The following is a 21,736-nucleotide window of genomic DNA, read 5'->3' as shown; positions in this document are numbered from 1 at the left end:
TCAATGTTCATATAGAGTTTGGATGAAAAATGAGAAGCAAAACTGCATCACATAATTTGAAAGAATATTCACTGTTGGATAGTTAGATAGTTATTATATCTCAGAAACAAATAACATGTCAAAACACTTTGTATCACATAAAGTCAATCTATTATGGATTAATCTGATTCTACCTGTTCATTTTCTCTATCGACATATAAAAAAGAAAGGACAAGATCATTTATAAAGATGCCAAGAATCACATGATCACTGAAATTTGCATCATGATGGAATCGAGCTTGTTCCCCAAACGTACAACTGAACAATGATCTATCAGTTAGGGGTGAACAATAATATTTCACTGTGGACATGGCTACCCTTTTGGGGTCAGTTTTTAAATATCTGGAATTCTTGATGATAGTACAATAAAATAACCCAATGCATTATACATTTCTACAATCCTCAATGTATATCATGTAGATTATCTACATTTTTTAAATCATATTTTAACATAACTTTTGACAGAACTGACATGTTGGATCATTCCAATATTTTTGGACACATTTAATTGTGTTAGGCCTTTATGTTCATCCTAAATGAACGTAAATGTTATTTATTCATAGCATACTTATTTGCATGGTGGTTAGGGTTGGGTTATAAAACAAGTGTTTTACTTCACTGGAAAAGCCCTTTAAGACTGTCCCATTTACCATTTTTGGTCATTTATGATATAATAAAATAACAATTATAACATTATAAGCATATGTACATGGTTTGAACTAAGTTTATGCTTATTTTGTTACAGTGGTACATTTGATCTATAAAGGTACATCTAAAAAAAATTAGAATATCGTGGGAAAGTTCCTTTTTTTCCGTAATTTAATTGTAAAAGTAGAACTTTCATATATTCTAGATTCATTACATAAAGTGAAATATGTCAAGCCTTTTTTTTGTTTGTTTTAATCTTGATGATTATGGCTTTCAGCTCATGGAAATCAAAAATCCAGTATCTCAAAATATTAGAATAAAGAATTTATAATACAGAAATGTCGACCTGCTGAAAAGTATGTTCATTTATGCACTAAATACTTGGTCAGGGCTTTAATCCTTTTGCATGAATTACTGCATCAATGCGGCGTGGCATGGAGGTAATCAGCATGTGGCACTGCTGAGGTGTTCTGGAAGTCCAGGTTGCTTTAATAGCAGCCTTCAGCTCGTCTGTATTGTTCAGTCTGGTGTCTCTCAGAGATTCTCTATGGGGTTCAGGTCAGGCGAGTTGGCTGGCCAATCAAGCACAGTAACACCATGGTCAGTAAACCAGTTACTAGTAGTTTTGGCACTGTGGACAGGTGCAGAGTCCTGCGGGAAAAGGAAATCAGCGTCTCCATAGAGCTCATGAGCAGATGGAAGCATGAAGTGCTCTAAAATCTCCGGGTAGACACTGCATTGACTCTCGACTTGAGAAAACACAGTGGACCGACACCAGCAGATGACATGGCACCCAAAACCATCACTGACTGTGGAAACTTCACACTGGACTTCAAGCAGCTTGGATTCTGTCCCTCTCCACTCTTCTTCCAGACTCTGGGACCTTGATTTCCAAATGAAATGCAACATTTACTTTCATCTTCCCCATGATTGTGGTTGTGTGTACTGAACCAGACTGAGAGAATAAAAGCTCAGGAAACCTTTGCAGGTGTTTTTAAGTTAATTTGCTGATTAGAGCTCTTCTCAGGTTGACATTTCTGTATTATAAATTCTTTATTCTAATATTTTGAGATACTGGATTTTCGATTTCTATGAGCTGTGAGCCGTAATCATCAAGATAAAAACAAAAAAGGATTGAAATATTTCACTTTGTGTGTAATGAATCTAGAATATATGAAAGTTACACTTTTTTAATTAAATTACAGAAAAAAATGAACTTTTCCATAATATTCTAATTTTTTGAGATTCACCTGTATATGCATTTTATAACCTTATTACAAACCAAAGCATTTGTCATTTTTCCTACCTCAACCTTTTTTGAGGGGTCAACTTCCAGTTTGATGCTGGCCACACCCCCTAATATGATGTCACATGAATTAACTCGTGCTACTTCTATCAAGTAGTTCCACTGCAATGGCTTACTAACATCATTTTTGCTCATAAATTGCTGCTAAAAATTTATTCTGTCCTCTGACGTTCAAAAATACCTGAGAATTTTATTTAATTATACACCTATCATTAAAAAATAGTATGCGCCACCTGTGAAGATGTTGAAAACGATGACATCTTGTGGTCAGTTTAAATATTCCACCTCTGTAAAATTTTAATTTTGCGCTTTTTATATAGATAATTAATCAGGGTGATTCTAAAGGGCACATCAGTTAAAGGTCGTTAATGTGCTGCGTTCGTGCTGACAAAAATAATTATTATAATTATTGACGTACTATTTCATACCGCCTTCCACTTAATGCTTCCATGAAGAGCTGCTTCAGCTACTGGAATAAAGTTGGTTTGACGTTGGACGTTCGATATTCGCGAAAGTGCGGAAATTAAGGGACCGTCTCTAAAGTTACATACGACATTGTTATACACGTTTCTAACTTCAATAGCATTTGAAGGGATTGATGTACAGTCACACAACCAACTGGAAAGTGTTCATCTAGGTGTCAGGTATAATGCACACCTTTTAGATTTCTGTTATTTAACCCTACAATGCATGAACCAAAAAAAAAAAAACCTTCACGAATGCATAAAGGGGGTCAAGGTTAATGAGCCCATTCCGTAGTGAAATTCATGTCTAATTTAAATGTGATTTAATAGTTTATTTTAATAAGTATCATAAATCTAAAAGGTGTGCATCATAGCTGACACCTAGATGAGCACTTTACAGTTGGTTATATGACTGTAAGTCATTCCCTTCAAATGCTGTTGAAGTTAGAAACGTGTTTAACAATGTCGTATGTAACTTTAGAGACGGTCCCTTAATTTCCGCATATCCGCGAATATCGAACATCACACCAACTTTATTCCAGTGCTGCAGCCTGCAGAACGGGGCGAGGCTGCAGGTTATGTACTCTTAATACTAAAACTACTTAAGACTACAAGTAAATGTACCCTAGACTACCTTTTGACTAAAAACAGACAGGTAGGTAAGAAAGTGGATGAAATAGGCTACTAAAACACAACAGGTTTCCATCTACAGTCCTGGAGTACTCCAAGTCCTGCATGTTATAGTGTGTTGCCTGCTCTCACACACCTGATTCAACTAATCAGCTAATTACCTGTCCTTCCTGAGTTGAAGTGGGTGTGTTAGCGCAGGAAAACAGTTTCAGTTTTCGTGCTTTATTGGCATGATACACAATTGTACATTTGTATTGCCAAAGCAAGTACAAGGGAAAGGTAGTGTAAACGCAAGAGAAAGAACATAAAAGACAAAATAGAACAAAAGCTGAATAAAATATTAATAGAAAGAAGTAAAAAAAATAGAAATAAAATAAAAGTAGTGCAAACAATGTACATTAATGTACAAATTAAGGACAAAATAAATTTACTATATAAAGAATAATAGAAAAAAGAAGGATAAAATGTGTCAAATTACAGGATAAAAATTGACTATTAAAGGTAAGAATAAAAAATATAAAACAATAATAATAATAGAGAAAACACTAACATGCAGGAGGAGAGGTGCTACAGGACCAGGGTTGGGGTTTGGGAATCTGAGTGCGTATAACTTGCATTTAACTGACTTAGATTGTTATTATTTTCAATCCTGTATTTCTTCTTTATTTACTTAGCACCGCAAACGTGGCACTCAAGGCAAAACCAACACCACACGTTCCCTCACAAGATGGCGATGCCGAAGCCAAACACCAGGGGAAACCCTGCTGTATCGTCTCTAAACCTTTTCTCTTCTATAAACCAAAGTGCTAGTGAGGACTCTTATTTTGTTTTCTGGCCGATGACGCAATCAACCTGCGACCGAAAACCCAATCCCTTTCCCAAATCGCTATGAGGTAGACAATAATGACATATATACTCTACATAGTGCACTACTTATCGAATTCGGGGGGGAATTGAGATTCAGCCATAATCCCGCGCCTAAACTCAGTTTTAAGGGAGCTGTGACAGTGTACACAAGATTTGAGTTGCTCTGTTCGGTCCGTACAATAGAGAACATTCCAAAATCTTTGTTTTTATTTTTTATTTTATTTTTTATTTTATTTTTTATTTTATTTTATATAACTCAGCGGTACCGGTAAGTATCTAATCTGTCTAGTCGGGTAATATACAGTTAGACTTTTAGCAGTGAACTAAGCAGAACCAACAGTTCCGGCCAGTAAACTAAAAAAAAAAAAACCAACAATAACAACAACACTGGCGTATTTAATTTGATCTGTGAAAGAGTATGTTATATTAACCAGAGCTGTAACATGTCGATGTGGTGAATATAATCAACATAAACATGTTTGGCTTGTTTTTAGCGGTTATAATGCACAGAATAAACCTCTAGCTCAGTTCTGGATGTAGAGAACCCGGATGTAGATTTCTATTTAAGTATGGAGATATGAATGAGGAAGAAACCTTGAGAACGGACGCCAACCTCTTCTGGCTGACCCCAAAGAGTGGGATTCTAACTTCTTCCTCTTACACAACTGTACATTATAAAGTCAAGCAGTACTAACTGTGGTGAAATGATGCTCAGTGTGAACACATTTTGAATTACAGCAGCAGTTCTTAGGTACTTAAGTTCACTGTATCCAGCTGAGATTATCCACTGAAGCAAGGGGGAGTCTTGAGCTTCCGAGCATCCACAGCTGTAGAAGGTGAATAAAGACTTTTACGTAAGAGCAAGTAAATATAGTGGAGAGTATTAATAAAAACTAATATACTTTGATTACTAAGTGGTGTTAGTGAAGAAGCTAATCTGTAGGAAAGTGTGTAAATTAAATAGTAGGTCAGAAAATGTGAGGAAAGCCATTGTGTTCATGATGTACCTGCATGTCCAGAGTTCCCACTTCTGTGGTTCACCGAGGGGTAATTTAGCATGTCTGATCCTTTTACTAGCCTGTTTTTGAGAGGTGGGAGGAAACCCACGTAGACACTGAATGGGAGAACGTGTGAAACCCGAGTTTAGGATTGGAGGGACTCTGGAGATGCCATGCTGCCATATTACATATGCCAGTTTCCATAAATAAGCTCCTATTGTTGTCTTTTATTATTAGACATTGTGTCGTATGTTAAAAATATCTGATATAAAACATGCTGGCGGTTTAAAAGTCTACAGGAACACCACGCATTTGGCAAGACTGCCTATAAAACTCTGAGCGACTCGCTTGGTGTTCATTTTCACCTAGTTTTAATGCGGTGATGATGATGACAAAAACAAAAAAAAACAAGATTTAGTTTAATGCATTAAAATGAATGTGTAATATTGGTTGCACTTTCCATTTCTGAAGTGAGAGAAGCGTAGTCCGGACGTTGAAGGTGTCTGAGCCCGTTTCCTACATAACACACAGGGTTTTTTACTCAGAATGTCAGATGTACTGTATCCGGGTGAGATTATCCACGGAAGCAAGATCGAGTCTTGAGCGTAAATCGTTTTGGGGAAGTGGAAATCTTTAGAGTATCCACACACTACAGTAGAAGGTGAGTGAGGAGCACAGAAAGCTCCAAGCAGAAGTAGCGCACCCGGAAGACTCGGGCATGTCTTGAGGGTGAGGGGAGCCACAGCAGTAGACATGTGTCCGGATTAGGTACTGATATCACCTGGTGACTGTGTTTGATTTCTGTACTTAAAGTTAGACTGGTGTGGCACAGTGGGTAGCATTGCTACTTCACAGTTTCCGTGCAAGTTCTCCCCGTATCCATGTGGGTTTCCTCCAGGTTCTTTGGTTTTCTCCATGCCAGTAGGTGGGTTGGGTACAGTAAATTTTCCTCAGTGTGACTGTGTGTTGGTACCATGCAGTGGCCTGGCATCACATTCATTTCTGTTTTACTTTTAGTTTTTGTAGCAGATGGACAAAACCTATGGCCAAAAGTTGACACCTGACCATATGACACAGCCATATGCAGGCCTTGCCCAAACTATTTCCACAAAGTATTAAAGAACACAATTGTATAAGACATCTTCGTACACAAGAGCATTACGGTTTCCCTTCACTGTAACTAATGGGGGGGGGGGGGCTCCTCAGCCACCACTAGTGTGTAGCATCCACCTGGATGATGCGACGGCAATCATAGTGCACCAGAACGCCCACCACACACCAGCTGTTAGTGTAGAGGAGAGAGTGATGATGGGGATTATTAGGGGGCCATGATAAAGAAGGGCAAATGGGGGAATTTCGCCAGGACACCTGGGGTTATATTCCTACTCATTTACGACAAGTGTCCCGAGGTTTTTAATGACTACAGAGATTCAGGAACTCGGTTTAAGGTCTCATCCGAAAGAAGGTGCTGTTTTTACAGTATAGTGTCCCTATCACTATACTGGGGCATGAGGACCCACACAGACCACAGGGTGAGCGCCCCCTGCTGGCCTCACTAATACCACTTCCAGCAGCAACCTTAGTTTTCCCCAGGAGATCTCCCATCCATTCCATCTTTGGGATGAACTGGAACGCTGACTGTGCACCAGGCCTCTTCACCCGACATCAGTGTCTGACCTCACTAATGCTCTTGTGGCTGAATGAGCGCAAAGCCCCAAACCTAGTGGAAAGCCTACCCTGAAGAGTGGAGGTTATTAAAACAGCAAAGTCGACTAAATCTGGAATGGGTTGTTCAAAAAGCACATATGGCTGTGATGGTCAGGTATTCTCAAACTTTTGGTCATATATAATGTACCATGCTTAGAAAATCTGAGTTGTTGAGTTGCCTAATTACTAAGTTACCTCATGCCTCTTTAGGGGATCATGGCGATGAAAAGAAATCTCTCCAACATGATGATTACGTGCGAATGGGCTTCGTGTACGTTTAAGGGAAAGAGTATGGAGGAGCTGAGTGATCACATGTCATCACATTTGAAGGAGCATCTTGGGGATGGGGACACCATGGAGGAGCTTGGTAAGTCCTTTGAAGTCAAGAAACGGCACAGAAAGTGCTTCTTGGTAGATAAACCTACCGTATACTGTCGGGTCCATGAGTAAATGGTAAATTAAATGGTAAATGGTCTGCACTTATATACTTATATATATATCCAAAGCGCTTTACACTGTGTCTCATTCACCCATTCACACACACATTCACACACCAATGGTAGCAGAGCTGCCATTCAAGGTGCTAACTTGCCATCGGGAGCAACTTGTGGTTCAGTGTCTTGCCCAAGGACACTTCGGTGTGTGGAGTCATGTGGGCCAGGAATCAAACCGCCAACCCTGCGATTAGTGGACAACCCGCTCTACTATCTGAGCCACAACCGCCCCATGTAAGTATTTGGACAGGGACACAATTTTCATAATTTTGCCTCTGTACACCAGCCCAATGGATTTGAAGTGAAGCAGTCAAGCTGTGATGGAAGTGTAGACTTTAACAAAAATATTGCATTAAACTTTTGAGAATTGCAGCCATTTTTTAACATAGTCCCCTTCATTTTCACAGACTCAAAAGTAACTGGACAAACTAACATAATTATAAATATAAGGATTATTTTTAATATTTTGATGCAAATCCTTAGCAGGCAATGACTGCCTGAAGTCTGAAACCACCGTCTGTTGCTGCTTGTTTGTGAGCCTTTCTGCCTTCAGTTTTGTCCTCAGTAAGTGAAAAGCATGCTCAATTAGGTTGAGGTCAGGTGAATGACACGGCCGTTTACAAACATTCTGTTTCTTTGCCTTAACAAGCTCTTGGTTGCTTTAGCAGTATGTTTTGGGTCATTATCCATCTGTACTGTGAAGCACTGTCATCAGTTTTGCAGAATTTGACTGAGTCTCAGCAGAAAGTATAGCTGTATACACTTCATCCTGCTACTTCTATCAGCAGTCACATCCTCAATAAACACCAGTGACCCAGTTCCATTGGCAGCCACACATGCCTATGCCATAACACTTCCTCCACCATGTTTGACAGACGATGTGGTACTGATCATGACCCCTTCCTTTCCTTCTCCGTACTCTTCTTATCATTCTGGTACAAGTTCATCTTGGTTTAATCTGTCCAAAGGAAAAAAAAAAGTATTTTTTTTTTTAAGATGTTTTTTTTTTTTTTTTTTAGCAAAGTCTAATCTGGCCTTTCTGTTCTTGAGTCAGTGTTACCAGTGGTTTGCATCTTGAGGTAAACCATCTGTATTTGCATTCATGAAGGCGTCTCTTGTTCGTAGACTTTGACAACGACACGCCTACCTCCTCCAGAGTGTTCTTGACTCGGCTAGATGTTGTGAAGGGGTTTTTCTTCAACAAGGAAAGAATTCTGCATTCATACGCGTTAGTTGTCTTCCGTTATCTTCCAGGTCTTTTTGTGTTCTTTTTTTTGTTGGGTTGTCAGCCTGATTTGTCATGAATTAATGAGGAAACGGGCCACACCTGGCCATGAAACTGCTTATCAGTCGATTGTCCAATTACCTTTGAGCCTGTGAAAATGGAAGGACTGTAACAAAAATTAACCATTAGGGAATTTTTTTTCCAAACTCCTTTAATTAAAGCTGAAAGTCTACACTTCAATCACATCTTAATTGTTTCATTTCAAATCCATTGTGATGGTGTATAGTGGCAAAATGAAAACTTGTCACTGTCCAAATACTTATATTCCTGACTATAGATGCACTGTGTTGGTATAAAATAACTGATTGTAGCCTGTCGGTTTCTGTGTGCAGTTTATCAGCCATTGTTTATGCCATCTACAGTAGAAGTAATACAGGAGCATCACATTAAGAGGTTATTATTAGGTGGTGGTTAATTTTAATACAGCAGTGACACTTACTTGGTGGTGTGTGTGGTGTATTAGCGTTGTGTCCTTAATGAATCAGGAACGTTGGCTCTTATTGTTGCACTGCTACAACTGAGCTATTGGGTGTTTAAACACTTGCATTAGTGGCCACATCAACACACCCTCTTGATGTTCGTTCTCGCAGGTGTACAGCTCATTTGTGTCCTTGCAAATTCGTTTTCAATCGTCCTCTAGCGCGTCATCAGTGCTTCGTTTCTGACCACAGCGCCACAGTTGGCTAGATGTTTTGGCTGTGTGTGCCAGCAACTTTTTCACCGATGCCAGATTATGCAGGATTCCTGCAATTAGACTGTTATTAAGTACATGCAAAATGGCCACGGGAGACAGAGTCGTTGGCTGAAAGTGCTCATTGTATGATCGAGCAAGTAGAGAGGCAGTCTGGGACACCTGCAATGCACCTGAAGGTGTAACTTTTAAAGCCAGTGATATTGTATTTACATTTATGACATTTGGCAGACGCCCTTATGCAGCGCCACTTACTTAAAGTGCTTTGAAGTCTCCATCAATAAGTACATCCTGATACTGCTTCACTAGGTCACGGGCTAATAATACAATCAGTCTTAAAACTCTGTAAGGAAATAGAGATTGGTTTTTTTTTTTTTTTATGAAAAGTTCTAACTTAAGTGTTTTAGGAAGAGATAAGTCTTTAGACGTCGTTTGACGTCTGTTCGGACATCTAGAGGAAGTTAATTCCACCACCTAGGTACCAGAACAGAGAAGAGTCTTCTTGCATGCCTTCCTTGTACCCTTGAATTTAATGTTGTTAACGTGTAAGCAGATACGGAGTAATCAGCTAAGAACAGAAGCCCTTTATACTGAAACGTGTGTTTGCTCTTATTTACAACCCACATATTACATCATCCTGTCTTACGTTTTATAGATCCGATCAATCAGCCGTTATCGTGGTGTTCCTTATAACGTTTAGGATCATGTTTTTATGACTTCTCCATCAGCAATACATCCTTAAGAGAGCAGAATTCATGGGTGCACGTCTCCCACTTGAGCTTGAGATACTATAATAGTGCAGATTTTTGTTTAATTGCACAAATAACCTGGAAGATATGTTGAACATGATTAAAAATAAAAAACAATGGATTTAGTCATGGCCTTGGTATAAGTTGCTGAGAGAACCTGTTTGGAAAGTGGACTTCTGGCCCGGAGTGCTTGTTTGTGTTTGGATGCGCCTTCTATTAGACATTTTATAGACACTCTAGATCCTGGGGGTGAAGCTTCAAGTCTGCAATAATTATCTGCTTCGCATTATTGTACATGTATGAAGTGTTCACAGGAGTGCAACAGTACCTATTCCAATGTGCTGGATTAGCAAGCTGCTTACTTTAGTTATTTAGATTTTTTTTTTTTTAAATTTGAGATCATAAAAAAAACAAAGCAATTTTTATGCGCTCTGTTTTTTGTCCCACTATGTTTCCATTTCAGCCAAGAAGTTAAAGTTCTTGGCCAGAAAAATCTCTGAACGCATTTCCTCCTTTTGCTTAACGTGTGATGGTGTTGCATGATCTTTTCTCTCTTTCAGATGATTATCAGTGTCTGTGGCAGGGCTGTGAGTTCCTGGCTATGGGAAGTCCTAATGAGCTCATTGCCCATGCGCACTTCCATAATTTCCACAGCAAACTAAAGTTCATCGGGACTCAGTTGCTCCAGTCCCACCCTGAGCTTCCCAGCTGCACGCAGGACCTGCACAGCAACAACCTGATCACAGACATCTCTGAAGGATTCGCGTGTCAGTGGGAACACTGTGACGTTAGTATGAGTTAACTTCAACAGGCGTACCACCTGTTCATCCTTTTCATTAAGAGTTGTGCAGTGGGATAAACAGCAGAGGTGGTCACATACTCGTGCAAATCTGTTGTTTTTCTCTTTCGGCAGAGTTCTTTTAACAATCCCGAGTGGTTTTACCGCCATGTGGACATGCATGCACACTGCACAGAGTTACAACCGCTCCCTGATCAACAGCAGGCTCTCTTCTGCGGCTGGAAAGGTAATGTGCATCCACGTATCTGAAAGATAAACACTGGTAGTATTATTTTAATGACATTTGCCTTGTTGGAAGTTAATTGTGGTTCGGTATATTCTAGGCTGTGATGCCTTCTTTAAGATCAAGTATCGGCTGCGTGAGCACCTGCGCAGTCACACACAGGAGCGTCTGGTGGCCTGCCCAACCTGCGGCTGCATGTTCTCCAGCAACACTAAGTTCTTTGATCACATTCAGAGACAGGCCGAGCCAGAGGGTCAGTAATTACATAGTACACAGGCGATTTCACAATTTAGCCCTTGTAACTCTTCAAAATTAACATCATAATAATAATAATAATAATAATAATAATAATAATAATAATTTTCACCATTGAATCTAAGAAAGCGTGCATTTAACCAATCCAGTAAGGTGGTATCCCACCTAAGGCAACAATCAGTATGTTTACATGGACAACAATAATCTGATATTAACCCAATTAAGACGAAACTAGCATGTAAACAGTGATTATTGATGACCTTAATCCGGCTAAAGTCATACTTGAAGTAAACACAAATTGAATTAAGACATGTGGAGTATTCCTGTTTTAGTCGCATTATCGACTTGCATTACAGACACATACACACCTTAATCACACTATTAACGTTGTGTGGGAATTTTGACACGTTTTGCGACAGGACACGTACACACACACGGCAGTGCTCAACTGTTTGACGACAAACAAGAGAGCAAGGCTGTGTCCGAAACCGCGTACTTCCCTACTATATAGTATAGTATACATGTATTTCGGCTACTATAGAGTAGGTAAGTATGTGGTTTGGGACGCAGCAGACTGTATGTCGATACGTGAAATTCTGGAGGGAACGTCGGACGGCGTGGCGTGGACGTAATGACGTACCGTTGTTCAATCTATGTACTATAACATATAAAACGGGAGTATAACATGAAAGGAATATTCTAAAAGCGACTCATGTAAACACCTTAATCACAATATTGTCTTATTCAGAATAAGGTCAATAATTAGATTACTGCTGTCCATTTAAATGTAGTCACTATCTCATTTTTACAAAGTTTCTTTGCTGTCGGTTACTGCATTTTGCTCTTAAACAAATAACAGGGTTGAAAGAAACTCGTCAGTCAATTTCACAATATCAGTTAAAATAAGTTTTGTTGGTTTTTTTTTTTTTTTTAAAGAAAAATGAATGAGAGAAATTACTTTTCTTCTTCCCATGATCTTCAGGAAATTCATATGATGAAATCTCTTGAACATGTGATTTAGGGAATATTCCAAAGATTTCACAGGTGTGAATGAAATGGGACCGTAATGTACATTTTTCTAATCTATAAAGATTGATTCATGGGAAATGATGTTTCAAGCATGTTCAAATGTTCAAATCAATGTAAAAATACTAAGATTTTCTAACTATAATGATTACAGTCCAAAGTAGTATGGAGTTAGTGGGGCATAGACAGACAGGTTCTAAGTGCTGTAAATATGTTTTTTCTTAAAGTTTGTTATATTGATACTGATGTTCTGGTTGCTCAGTAATCTCGATCCGTTTCAGATTCGCTTACATGTGCCCATTGTGACAAAGGCTTTGCTAATGAGAGACTGCTGAGAGACCACGTTCGGCAGCACGGTGTGTTCCCAGGGCACGCCACCCTTCTGTTTATATCATGTTTTGATATCTTCCTCAGCGATTGAAGTAAAAGAATATAGGCCTATGGGGTTTTGGAGATGTCTTTCGTAGAAATATGGTATTGCATTAAACCTAGAGATTAAACAATGGTGCTTCCAAGCACATAGATTAACCTGATGATTGAACATGGCAAGTCAGTACACGCTTAAGTACTAAAATATACAAAAATGGGGATGTAATTATCCCCTGCTGTTATTATAGCCTCCTTGGTATTGCAGCAGTGTTGTGTAATCATATGTAAGTGTTATGTTTTTGCCTGTTTGGATAATAGTAGACGGAAATGCTAAATTGTGTAGCAGGGTTACTCCAGAAACAGAAATGAGAACCATTGTATTAAAGCATTTCAGTGAAATAATAAAAAAAAGAATTTATAAGAGCATTCCTTATATGAACCTTTGTCCATTTTGTTACTTTTTCAGTGAATCACATAAAGTGCCCACTCTGTGACATGACGTGTACGTCCCTCTCCACCCTGAAGATCCACATCAAATTCCGCCACTGTGACGAGCGCCCGTTCCCCTGTGACTTCTGCGAGAGCAGGTAGCGAATCACGCTCAGCGTATTCCCACACCCTCCATTTCTAATTCTATCAAATTAGAAAAAGAGCAGGACTGGAGTGAAAAATGTACTTTTGCGCTTCAGCTTCAAGAATCAGCATGATCTGCGGAAGCACATGGAGACCCACAACGAAGGAGCAGCTTACCACTGCGCCGTGGAGGGTTGCGGTTACTCTTCTCGCATGGCTCACACCATGAAACAACATTATAAAAGAGTACACGAGGTCAGCCAGCAGGGGGTGCCATATGCTCACATTGCCAAAGTTTTCTGCCATGCCCGAAGTTTAGTCTTTTAAACTCTGTGTGTTATTACTGTTCCAGCAGGGGAACATGGTGTCCAGGTATAAATGTCATCTGTGTGAGAAGAACTTTTCCTGGTGTTACACCCTGACCCTTCATCTGAGAAAGAAACATCAGCTCAAATGGCCATCGGGACATTCCCGCTTCAGGTATGCTGCACATTTGGTCAAATTGTTGGTTGACTCAGTTGTTTGCCTAAATTTGTTTGTATTGAAGGCCGCCATCATGACTTGGGTTTGCACAGTAGGTCAAAGCATAATCAGTACACACTCTTGATCAGACAGTAGGCCTCTCAGCCACCCATATTGGTCATTCTTAATGCTGGGAGTGCACACATGCAAAGTACACAGTATTGTTAATTAATAAGTAAAATGCAAATTGTAGTCATAATTTTGGGTAAGTATGTTAATTTGACCATTGTCAGGGAAAGATGTTCGAGCTTTGAATCATGACCGAACGAGCTCCCGTGTGCTAGCTAGCTGACATACTGATGTATTGTACCAGCTTGAAATATTCTGGTAAACAGCAGTGAACATTTCCCGCAACACAATCTGTTTTAACCACAAAACAACCATCTGCTGCTCTACCATAATTTTCATCTAGCTCACACCTGCAGAAGGTTCTGAACCCATCTGAATAGAGAAGTGCTCTTTTATGCTCTGATCATGCCGTTGGTGGAGTTGGTTTAACAAGGAGAGACTGGCTAACCTTCCCGAGGTACTTCGAGCGTGAGATAAGGTCATACAGTAAATAGAAGATTGTTATGAAATTGAGGAGGTGTTTGTTGGCTGCCTCGGTTTATTCCATCACTTCCTTCACTCACATTGGTTTGCTAGGTACAGTGCTGTGGAGATGAGTTCTTCTATTTTTGTGTATATCTCACACTAAAAGGTTTCAGAAATGAAAACAAAATCTAAGATAAAACAAAGGAAACCTGAGTAAACACAAAATACAGTTTTTAAATGATAATGTTATTTATTGAAGCTAAAAAGTTATCCAGTACCAACTGGGTCTGTGTGAAAATGTATTTGTCCCCATAGTTACTAATTCCCCAAATCTATGAAACTGCATTCATAATGGGGTTCAGCTGGACTAGACGCAACCAGGCCTGATTACTGCAAACCCTGTTCAATCTAATCAACACTTAAATAGAACTTTTTCAACAGCATGACGTTGGTTAAAAGATCTTACCCAGTAATACACTATACCAAAGTTGAAAGAAATTCCAGAAATGATGAGGAAGAAGGTGATTTGAAATACATCAGTCTGGGAAGGGTTACGAAACCACTGCTAACAGAAAAGAACATAAAGGCTGTACTGAATTTTGCCAAAACACACCTTGATGATCCTCAAACCTTTTGGGAGAATGTTCTGTGGATTGATGAGTTGAAAGTGGAACTGTTTGGAAGACCGGGATCCTGTTACAACTGGCATAAACCAAACACTGAATTCCACAAAAAGTACATCATACCTACAGTCAAGCATGGTGGTGGAAGTGTGATGGTGTGGGGCTGCTTTACTGCTTCAGGACCTGGCCAACTTGCAATAATTGCGGGAAACATGAATTCTGCTCTCTACCAGGAAATACTAAAATGAGAATGGCAAGACAATGATACAAAGCATAGGAGTAAGTCCTAGTCCTAGAAGTAAGTGAAAGACTGCTCTCCAGTTATCAGAAGCATTTGGTTGCAGTTATTCCTGCTAAAGGTGGCACAACCAGATTTTAAGTTTAAGGTGGCAATTAGTTTTTCACACTGGTGATAGGTGTTGGATAAATGTTGTTGTTTTTTTTAATCAGAACAGCAAGCTAGCTTAGACGACAAAATAAGCAACATAATGGAAAACTGGAAAACTCCCTGCTGAGGGTCTGTTAGAACAGTTTACAGCAGAACAAGTCAAGGCTTTGCTACGGAACTGTGAAGAGCTTCAGGCCTGTGTTGGAAAATGCCTGCGCTTTGATGAGGCTAAACGCTCATGTGCAAAACTGTCAATGACCACCAACCATAGCCTTTTATTTATCATCAAATAATTTGTATAAAATGCATTCATATAAATAATAGGGGAGATACCAGGGTCAACTAATATCTTGGGGGGAAAATGACAGAACACAATTCCTGAAGATAATTTGTGGAGATATAACTTAAAATCTAAGATTGGCTCATTCTGAACGGGTGGAGTTAACAATTGCACTGCACACACAACAGTCTCTAGAGTTTACATAGAATGGTGTGAAGAACAAAAACCCATCCTGTGTGCAGAGGGTCTGCAGGCCGAAACACCTTGTTGATGAGCGAGATCAGAGGAGAATGATGAGACTGGTCTGAGCTGACAGGAAGTCTGTAGTAAGTCTGTGGTTTTCACACGGCACATTTGCTGCAGTCTGAATCAGAGTGCGATTTATTCAATTCAATTCCGTTTTATTTGTATAACGATTTTAACAATGGACATTGTCCCAAAGCAGTTTTGCAGAAACATATAAACACAGGATCTATATTTTAAACGTATGAATTTATCCCTAATGAGGAAGCCAAGAGGCGAAGGTGGCGAGGAATAACTCCCTGAGACAATTGTTCTCAGTTCCACCCGCAGCATTGGTCTGGTTTCAGACTCACGTGATTCTATCGAACCCTGGAATGTTTGCGTTCACCTTACGTCATCACAACATGGAGAATATAATGCGACTCGCCATGTTCTTTGTTTTTGTTTTCATAGTTTTGGTGCTATTATTCTCAGGGGAAGGTTCTGCGTCCCACAACGTTCCCCTGAAACACATGGTACACATGTCTAGTGGAAACTAATTATGTCGTCGTCAGCTAAAACACATGCTTTATTTCCCGAAAAACTGCGGACCCTAGAGCAAGTTGTGTTGACATTCACGGAATCACGATAGTTTCAGTACAACCAGACTCGGACCATGCCACAATCAAAGGCAGAGAGATCTTACTTTCCCCCAGTCTAATGTTTGATATGAACATTAACTGAAGCTCTTGACCTGTATCTGCATGATTTTATGCATTGTGCTGCCACCACATGATTGGCTGACTGGATAACCTGCATAAATGAGTAAATGTACAAGTGTTCCTATTAAAGTGAATGGTGTTTGTATATGTGTGTGTCAACTATTTAGCTGATGGGGCTAACACAATGACTGTGTGTGTGTGTGTGTGTGTGTGTGTGTGTGTGTGTGTGTGTGTATACAAAATATATATAATATTTATTTATTTATACAGTGGTGCTTGAAAGTTAAAAATTTATACACATCTGCATGAATACGACCTAAAACATCATCAAATTTTCACAAAAGTGCTAAAAGTAGACAAAGAGAACCCAATTAAACAAATGCGACAAAAATATTATGCTTGGTCATTAAATTATTGAGGAAAATGATCCGGGATTGCATATCTGTGAGTGGCAAAAAGTATGTGAACCTCAAGGACTAGCAGTTAATTTGACAGTGAAATTAGTCAGGTGTTTTCAGTCAATGGGATGACAATCAGGTGTGAGTGAGTGCCCTGTTTTATTTCAAGAACAAGTATCTGTTAAAGTGAAATCTTCACAACATGTTTGTGAAAGTGTATGATGCCAAGGAGATTTCTAAGGACCTCAGAAAGAGTTGTTGAAGCTCATCAGGCTGGAAAAGGTTACAAAACCATTTCTAAAGAGTTTGGACTCCACCAATCCACAGTCAGACAGACTGTGTACAAATGGAGGAAATTCAAGACCATTGTTACCTTCCCCAGGAGTGAAGACCAACAAAGATCACTCCAACAGCAAGACGTGTAATAGTCCACGCAGTCACAAAGGAGCCATGGTGTGCATGGCAGGGTTACAAGGAGAAAGTCACTGCTCTCCAAAAAGAACATTGCTGCCCATCTGCAGTTTGCTAAAGATCATGTGGCAAGTCAGAAGGCTACTGGAACAATATTTTGTGGATTGATGAGCCCAAAATAGAACTTTTGGTTTAATGAGAGGGGATATATTTGGAGAAAAGAAAACACTGCATTACAGCATAAGAACCTTATCCCATCTGTGAAACATGGTGGTGGTAGTATCATAGTTAGGGTCTGTTTTACTGCATCTGGACCAGGACGACTTGCCATCATTGATGAAACAATGAATTCTGAATTATACCAGTGAATTATAAAGGAAAATGTCAGGATATTTGTCCGTGAACTGAATCTCAAGAGAAATTGGGTCATGCAGCAAGACAATGACCCTAAACACACAAGTCGTTCTACCAGAGAATGCTTAAAGAAGAATAAAGTGAATGTTTTGAAATGGCCAAGTCAAAGTCCTGACCTTAATCCCATAGAAATGTTGTGGAAGGACCTGAAGCAAGCAGTTCATATGAGGAAACACACCAACATCCCAGAGTTGAAGCTGTTCTGTACTGAGGAACGGGATAAAATTCCTCCAAGCCGATGTGCAGGACTGATCAACAGTTACGTTTAGTTGCAGTTATTGCTGCACAAGGGGGTCACACCAGATACTGAAAGCAAAGGTTCACATGCTTTTGCCATGCACGTGTATTTAATATTTTATCATTTTCCTCAATAAATACATGAGCAAGTATAATATTTTTGTCTCATTTGTTTAATTGGGTTCTCTTTATTTACTTCTAGGACTTGTGTGAAAGTTTTATGTTGTTTTAGGTCATATTTATGCAGAAATACAGACCATTCTAAAGGGTTCATAAACCTTCAAGCACCTCTGTGTGTGTGTGTGTGTGTGTGTGTGTGTGTGTGTGTGTGTGTGTGTGTCATGTGGAAAAAAAAAAAAAAAAGTACACCCCATGGAAATTTAGTTTTTTGATGTATTTGGATGAGCAAACATTTGATCCTCTTTGAAACAGTGCCTATTAATAAAGGTGATACACTATCAAATGACACATAAAACTGACATTTTGTAGTAATTTTCACAATTTAAATTAACAACAACAAAAAAAACAGATCAGTCACATGTAAAAAATAAATAAATAAATAAATAAATAAAGTAAGTAAGTACACTCCTACATTAATCACACCTTCAAATCCATCAAATTAGAATCAGGTGTTCAGGATTGGGTGCCAGTGATTAAAACCTGCTTAGGGAGTGCAGATGGACTTACTTTTTCCACAGACGAATATCTATTGTTGCAACGTATCTATTGATATTTCTGTTAAATAAATTATTGTAAAAGCTCATTTTCCTTGTGGTTTTCAAGTACATCATCTTCATTAATAGGCACTGTTTCAAAGATGATCAATTGTTTGCTTATCCAAATATGACAAAAAAGCAACAGTTTCCATGGGGTGTACTTATTTTTTTTCACATGAGTTTTATGTGTTTGTGTGTGTGTGTAGGAAGTTGGGGTCAGAGTCCAGGGTCAGCCATGATACAGCACCCCTGGAGCAGAGAGGGTTAAGGGCCTTGCTCAGGGGCCCAACAGTGGCAGCTTAGCAGTCCACTAATATTGGCACCCTTGGTAAATATGAGCAAAGAAGGCTGTGAAAAATTGTCTTTATTGTTTAACCTTTTGATATTTTGTTAAAAACAATCACAAAAATACTCTGCTCTCATGGATATTAAACAATTGCAAACAAAACACAGGTTTATCAAAAAAAAAATCTTTGTTAAATATAGGTGTGCAACAATTATTTTTAAGTGTATTTTTGTGGGGGGGGGTTAACAAAAGATCAAAAGGTTAAACAATAAAGACAATTTTCACAGCCTTCTTTGCTCATATTTACAAAGAGTGCCAATATTAGTGGACTGCTAAGCTGCCACTGTTGGGCCCCTGAACAAGGCCCTTAACCCTCTCTGCTCCAGGGGTGCTGTATCATGGCTGACCCTGCACTCTGACCCCAACTTCCTATCATGCTGGGTTATGCGAAGAAAAGAATTTCACTGTGCTGTATGTAATGTATATGTGATCAATAAAGAGTCATTATCTTTATATAAGATATATGCGTGTGTGTGTGTGTACAGTCATTGAGATAGCCCTGTATCTATCCTCTGGTCTGATTAGCTGTATTCAGCTAAATAGTCGACATAAACACATTAGGTAATAAGCCAATTAGACAAGATAAGTCGCAACAGAGAAGCTGACTTGTATTTTAAAAACAACTAAGGTCACTGAACTATGGATTATCAGTTTATCAGCTCTGATATAGTATTTTTGTTTTATTTCTTTAGTTTTTTTAATTACATGTCTTGCGCCACTGAAATACTCGGATACACTGAAATGCTGGGTCTGCATCTGGACCATGGTCTGCCAGCTGATGACTCCTAGTACAGGTGCATCTAAACAAATGTGAATATCGTGGAAAAGTTTGTTTTTTCCTGTAATTTTAATTCAAAAAGTGGAACTTTCATATATTCTTGATTTATTACAGATAAAGTGAAATAATTCAAGCCTTTTTTTGTTTTAATCTTGATGATTACAGTTTACAGCTCATGGAAATCAAAAATCCAGTATCTCAAAATATTAGAATAAAGAATTTATAATACAGAAATGTCGACCTGCTGAAAAGTATGTTCATTTCTGCACTCAGTACTTGGTCAGGGCTTTAATCCTATTTCACAAATTACTGCATCAATGCGGTGTGGCATGGAGGCGATCAGCCTGTGGCACTGCTGAGGTGTTCTGGAAGCCCTGGTTGCTTTGATAGCAGCCTTCAGCTCGTCTGTATTGTTGGGTCTGGTGTCTCTCAGAGATTCTCTATGGGGTTCAGGTCAGGCGAGTTGGCTGGCCAATCAAGCACAGTAATACCATGGTCAGCAAACCAGTTACTAGTAGTTTTGGCACTGTGGACAGGTGCAGAGTCCTGCGGGAAAAGGAAATCAGCATCTCTATAAAGCTCGTCAGCAGATGGAAGCATGAAGTGCTCTAAAATCTCCTGGTAGACTCTGCATTACCTCTCGACTTGAGAAAACACAGTGGACCAACACCAGCAGATGACATGGCACCCAAAACCATCACTGACTGTGGAAACTTCACACTGGACTTCAAGCAGCTTGCATTCTGTTCCTCTCCACTCTTCCTCCAGACTCTGGGACCTTGATTTCCAAATGAAATGCAACATTTACTTTCATCTTCCCCATGATTGTGGTTGTGTGTACTGAACCAGACTGAGAGAATAAAGGCTCAGGAAACCTTTGCAGGTGTTTTGAGTTAATTAGCTGATTAGAGCTCTTCTCAGGTCGACATTTCTGTATTATAAATTCTTTATTCTAATATTTTGAGATACTGGATTTTTTTTTTCTATGAGCTGTAAACTGTAAACTTCATCGAGATTAAAACAAAAAAAAAGGCTTGAAATATTTTACTTTGTGTAATGAATCTAGATTATATGACAGTTCCATGATATAAAAATTTTTCGAGATGCACCTTTATACTGAATATTCACTTTTGAATAAAAATATTAAATAAAACATCCCCTTCCTCTACACATTGTGTAATCTTTATGTAGAATTAAATCTTGTTGTAATTTTGCCCTTTGGCTGCTAATCTGTTTATGACGAGCAGGTATAAAGAAGATGAGGACGGCTACCTGCGCCTGAACATGGTTCGCTTTGAGACTGTTGAGGTAACAGAAGAGCTGATCAAGAACATGGCAGAAAAACGCACCCCTCGCAAGCTCTCAGGCTCGAGTGCTAAGAGACCAGCGCTACAAGCAGAGAGCATGCATGATGTTCCCACACCATCTCCTTACCCCTCTTCTTCCTCCTCCTCTGACATTACGCTGCTTGCGAATGACGACGACGGTGCGGTAAAGGACAGAGGATCAGTGTACTGTATACTGAGCACAGTGACCGAGATGAACAGGGATCAAGAGAACACGGCAGACTCTGGGATGGAGTCGGGGGCAGTGAGAGCGCTGGCTGCTGTAGCTCGAGGGCTCGGTATGGATGTTGTGTGAGGAGAAATTATATACATAACACGCTGCATTACAAAGCACCATTATTGATGTACTGCGTCTGATTTACATCACAACATGTCGTCTTCGACCACTGGGATTTCATAATAATGTTCGGTTTGGGATTTATGCTAAATTTGATTTTATAATAATTAATCTTTCAGCTTGGAAATAATCTCTGGTACTAATACTGATTGTAGATGTTCCTGTTTACAATACATCCATCTGCATTTTAAGTCGTTTCACAGGTGGTTCAGCCGAGAGCTGATGCATTGTTTTTACAGGTTTTTACATGTTGTTTATTATACTCGTAAACAAACGTTTCCGTTTTAGAGAAATTTCACATGTAGTCAGTTTACATTTGCTGACATCACTATTTATTTT

The 21,736-nt window shown here is 39.2% G+C and overlaps 1 protein-coding gene across 21 annotated transcripts; it reads left to right on the top strand.

The window, feature by feature from the left end:
* The first annotated feature begins 2,844 nt into the window (after window positions 1–2,844).
* Window positions 2,845–21,542, top strand: zgc:112083 (uncharacterized protein LOC550461 homolog). Of its 21 annotated transcripts, none has more exons than XM_053646656.1 (14): window positions 2,845–3,112; window positions 3,762–4,790; window positions 5,498–5,877; window positions 5,970–6,774; window positions 6,870–7,026; window positions 10,439–10,665; window positions 10,792–10,903; window positions 11,001–11,153; window positions 12,463–12,537; window positions 13,017–13,137; window positions 13,240–13,378; window positions 13,476–13,603; window positions 19,629–19,746; window positions 20,962–21,101. In XM_053646656.1, the coding sequence occupies exons 4-13, from the start codon at window positions 6,736–6,738 to the stop codon at window positions 19,723–19,725; spliced, it is 1,248 nt and encodes a 415-aa protein (XP_053502631.1). In that variant the 5' UTR covers window positions 2,845–3,112; window positions 3,762–4,790; window positions 5,498–5,877; window positions 5,970–6,735; the 3' UTR covers window positions 19,726–19,746; window positions 20,962–21,101. The 21 variants fall into 21 exon arrangements, with proteins under 21 accessions (XP_053502631.1, XP_053502632.1, XP_053502622.1 ...); XM_053646657.1 differs by having other exon boundaries at window positions 2,846–3,112; window positions 19,629–19,730; window positions 20,962–21,086; XM_053646644.1 differs by lacking the exon at window positions 19,629–19,746 and having other exon boundaries at window positions 2,851–3,112; window positions 3,762–3,896; window positions 4,693–4,790; window positions 20,962–21,542.
* Window positions 21,543–21,736: the final 194 nt, after the last annotated feature.

This window comes from Ictalurus furcatus, chromosome 17 (genome assembly GCF_023375685.1).
Source record: "Ictalurus furcatus strain D&B chromosome 17, Billie_1.0, whole genome shotgun sequence".
Taxonomy (NCBI): domain Eukaryota; kingdom Metazoa; phylum Chordata; class Actinopteri; order Siluriformes; family Ictaluridae; genus Ictalurus; species Ictalurus furcatus.
This window is presented reverse-complemented; position numbering and strand designations above follow the sequence as displayed.

Bases quoted from the DNA above. Each gene is read 5' to 3' on its own strand.
- zgc:112083 (XM_053646645.1), top strand. From the start codon at position 6,736: ATGGGTTGTTCAAAAAGCACATATGGCTGTGATGGTCAG. The intron at 10,666-10,791 runs GTTAGTATGAGT...CTCTTTCGGCAG, and splicing joins GTCAGTGGGAACACTGTGAC to AGTTCTTTTAACAATCCCGA. The intron at 12,538-13,016 runs GTGTGTTCCCAG...TTACTTTTTCAG, and splicing joins AGACCACGTTCGGCAGCACG to TGAATCACATAAAGTGCCCA.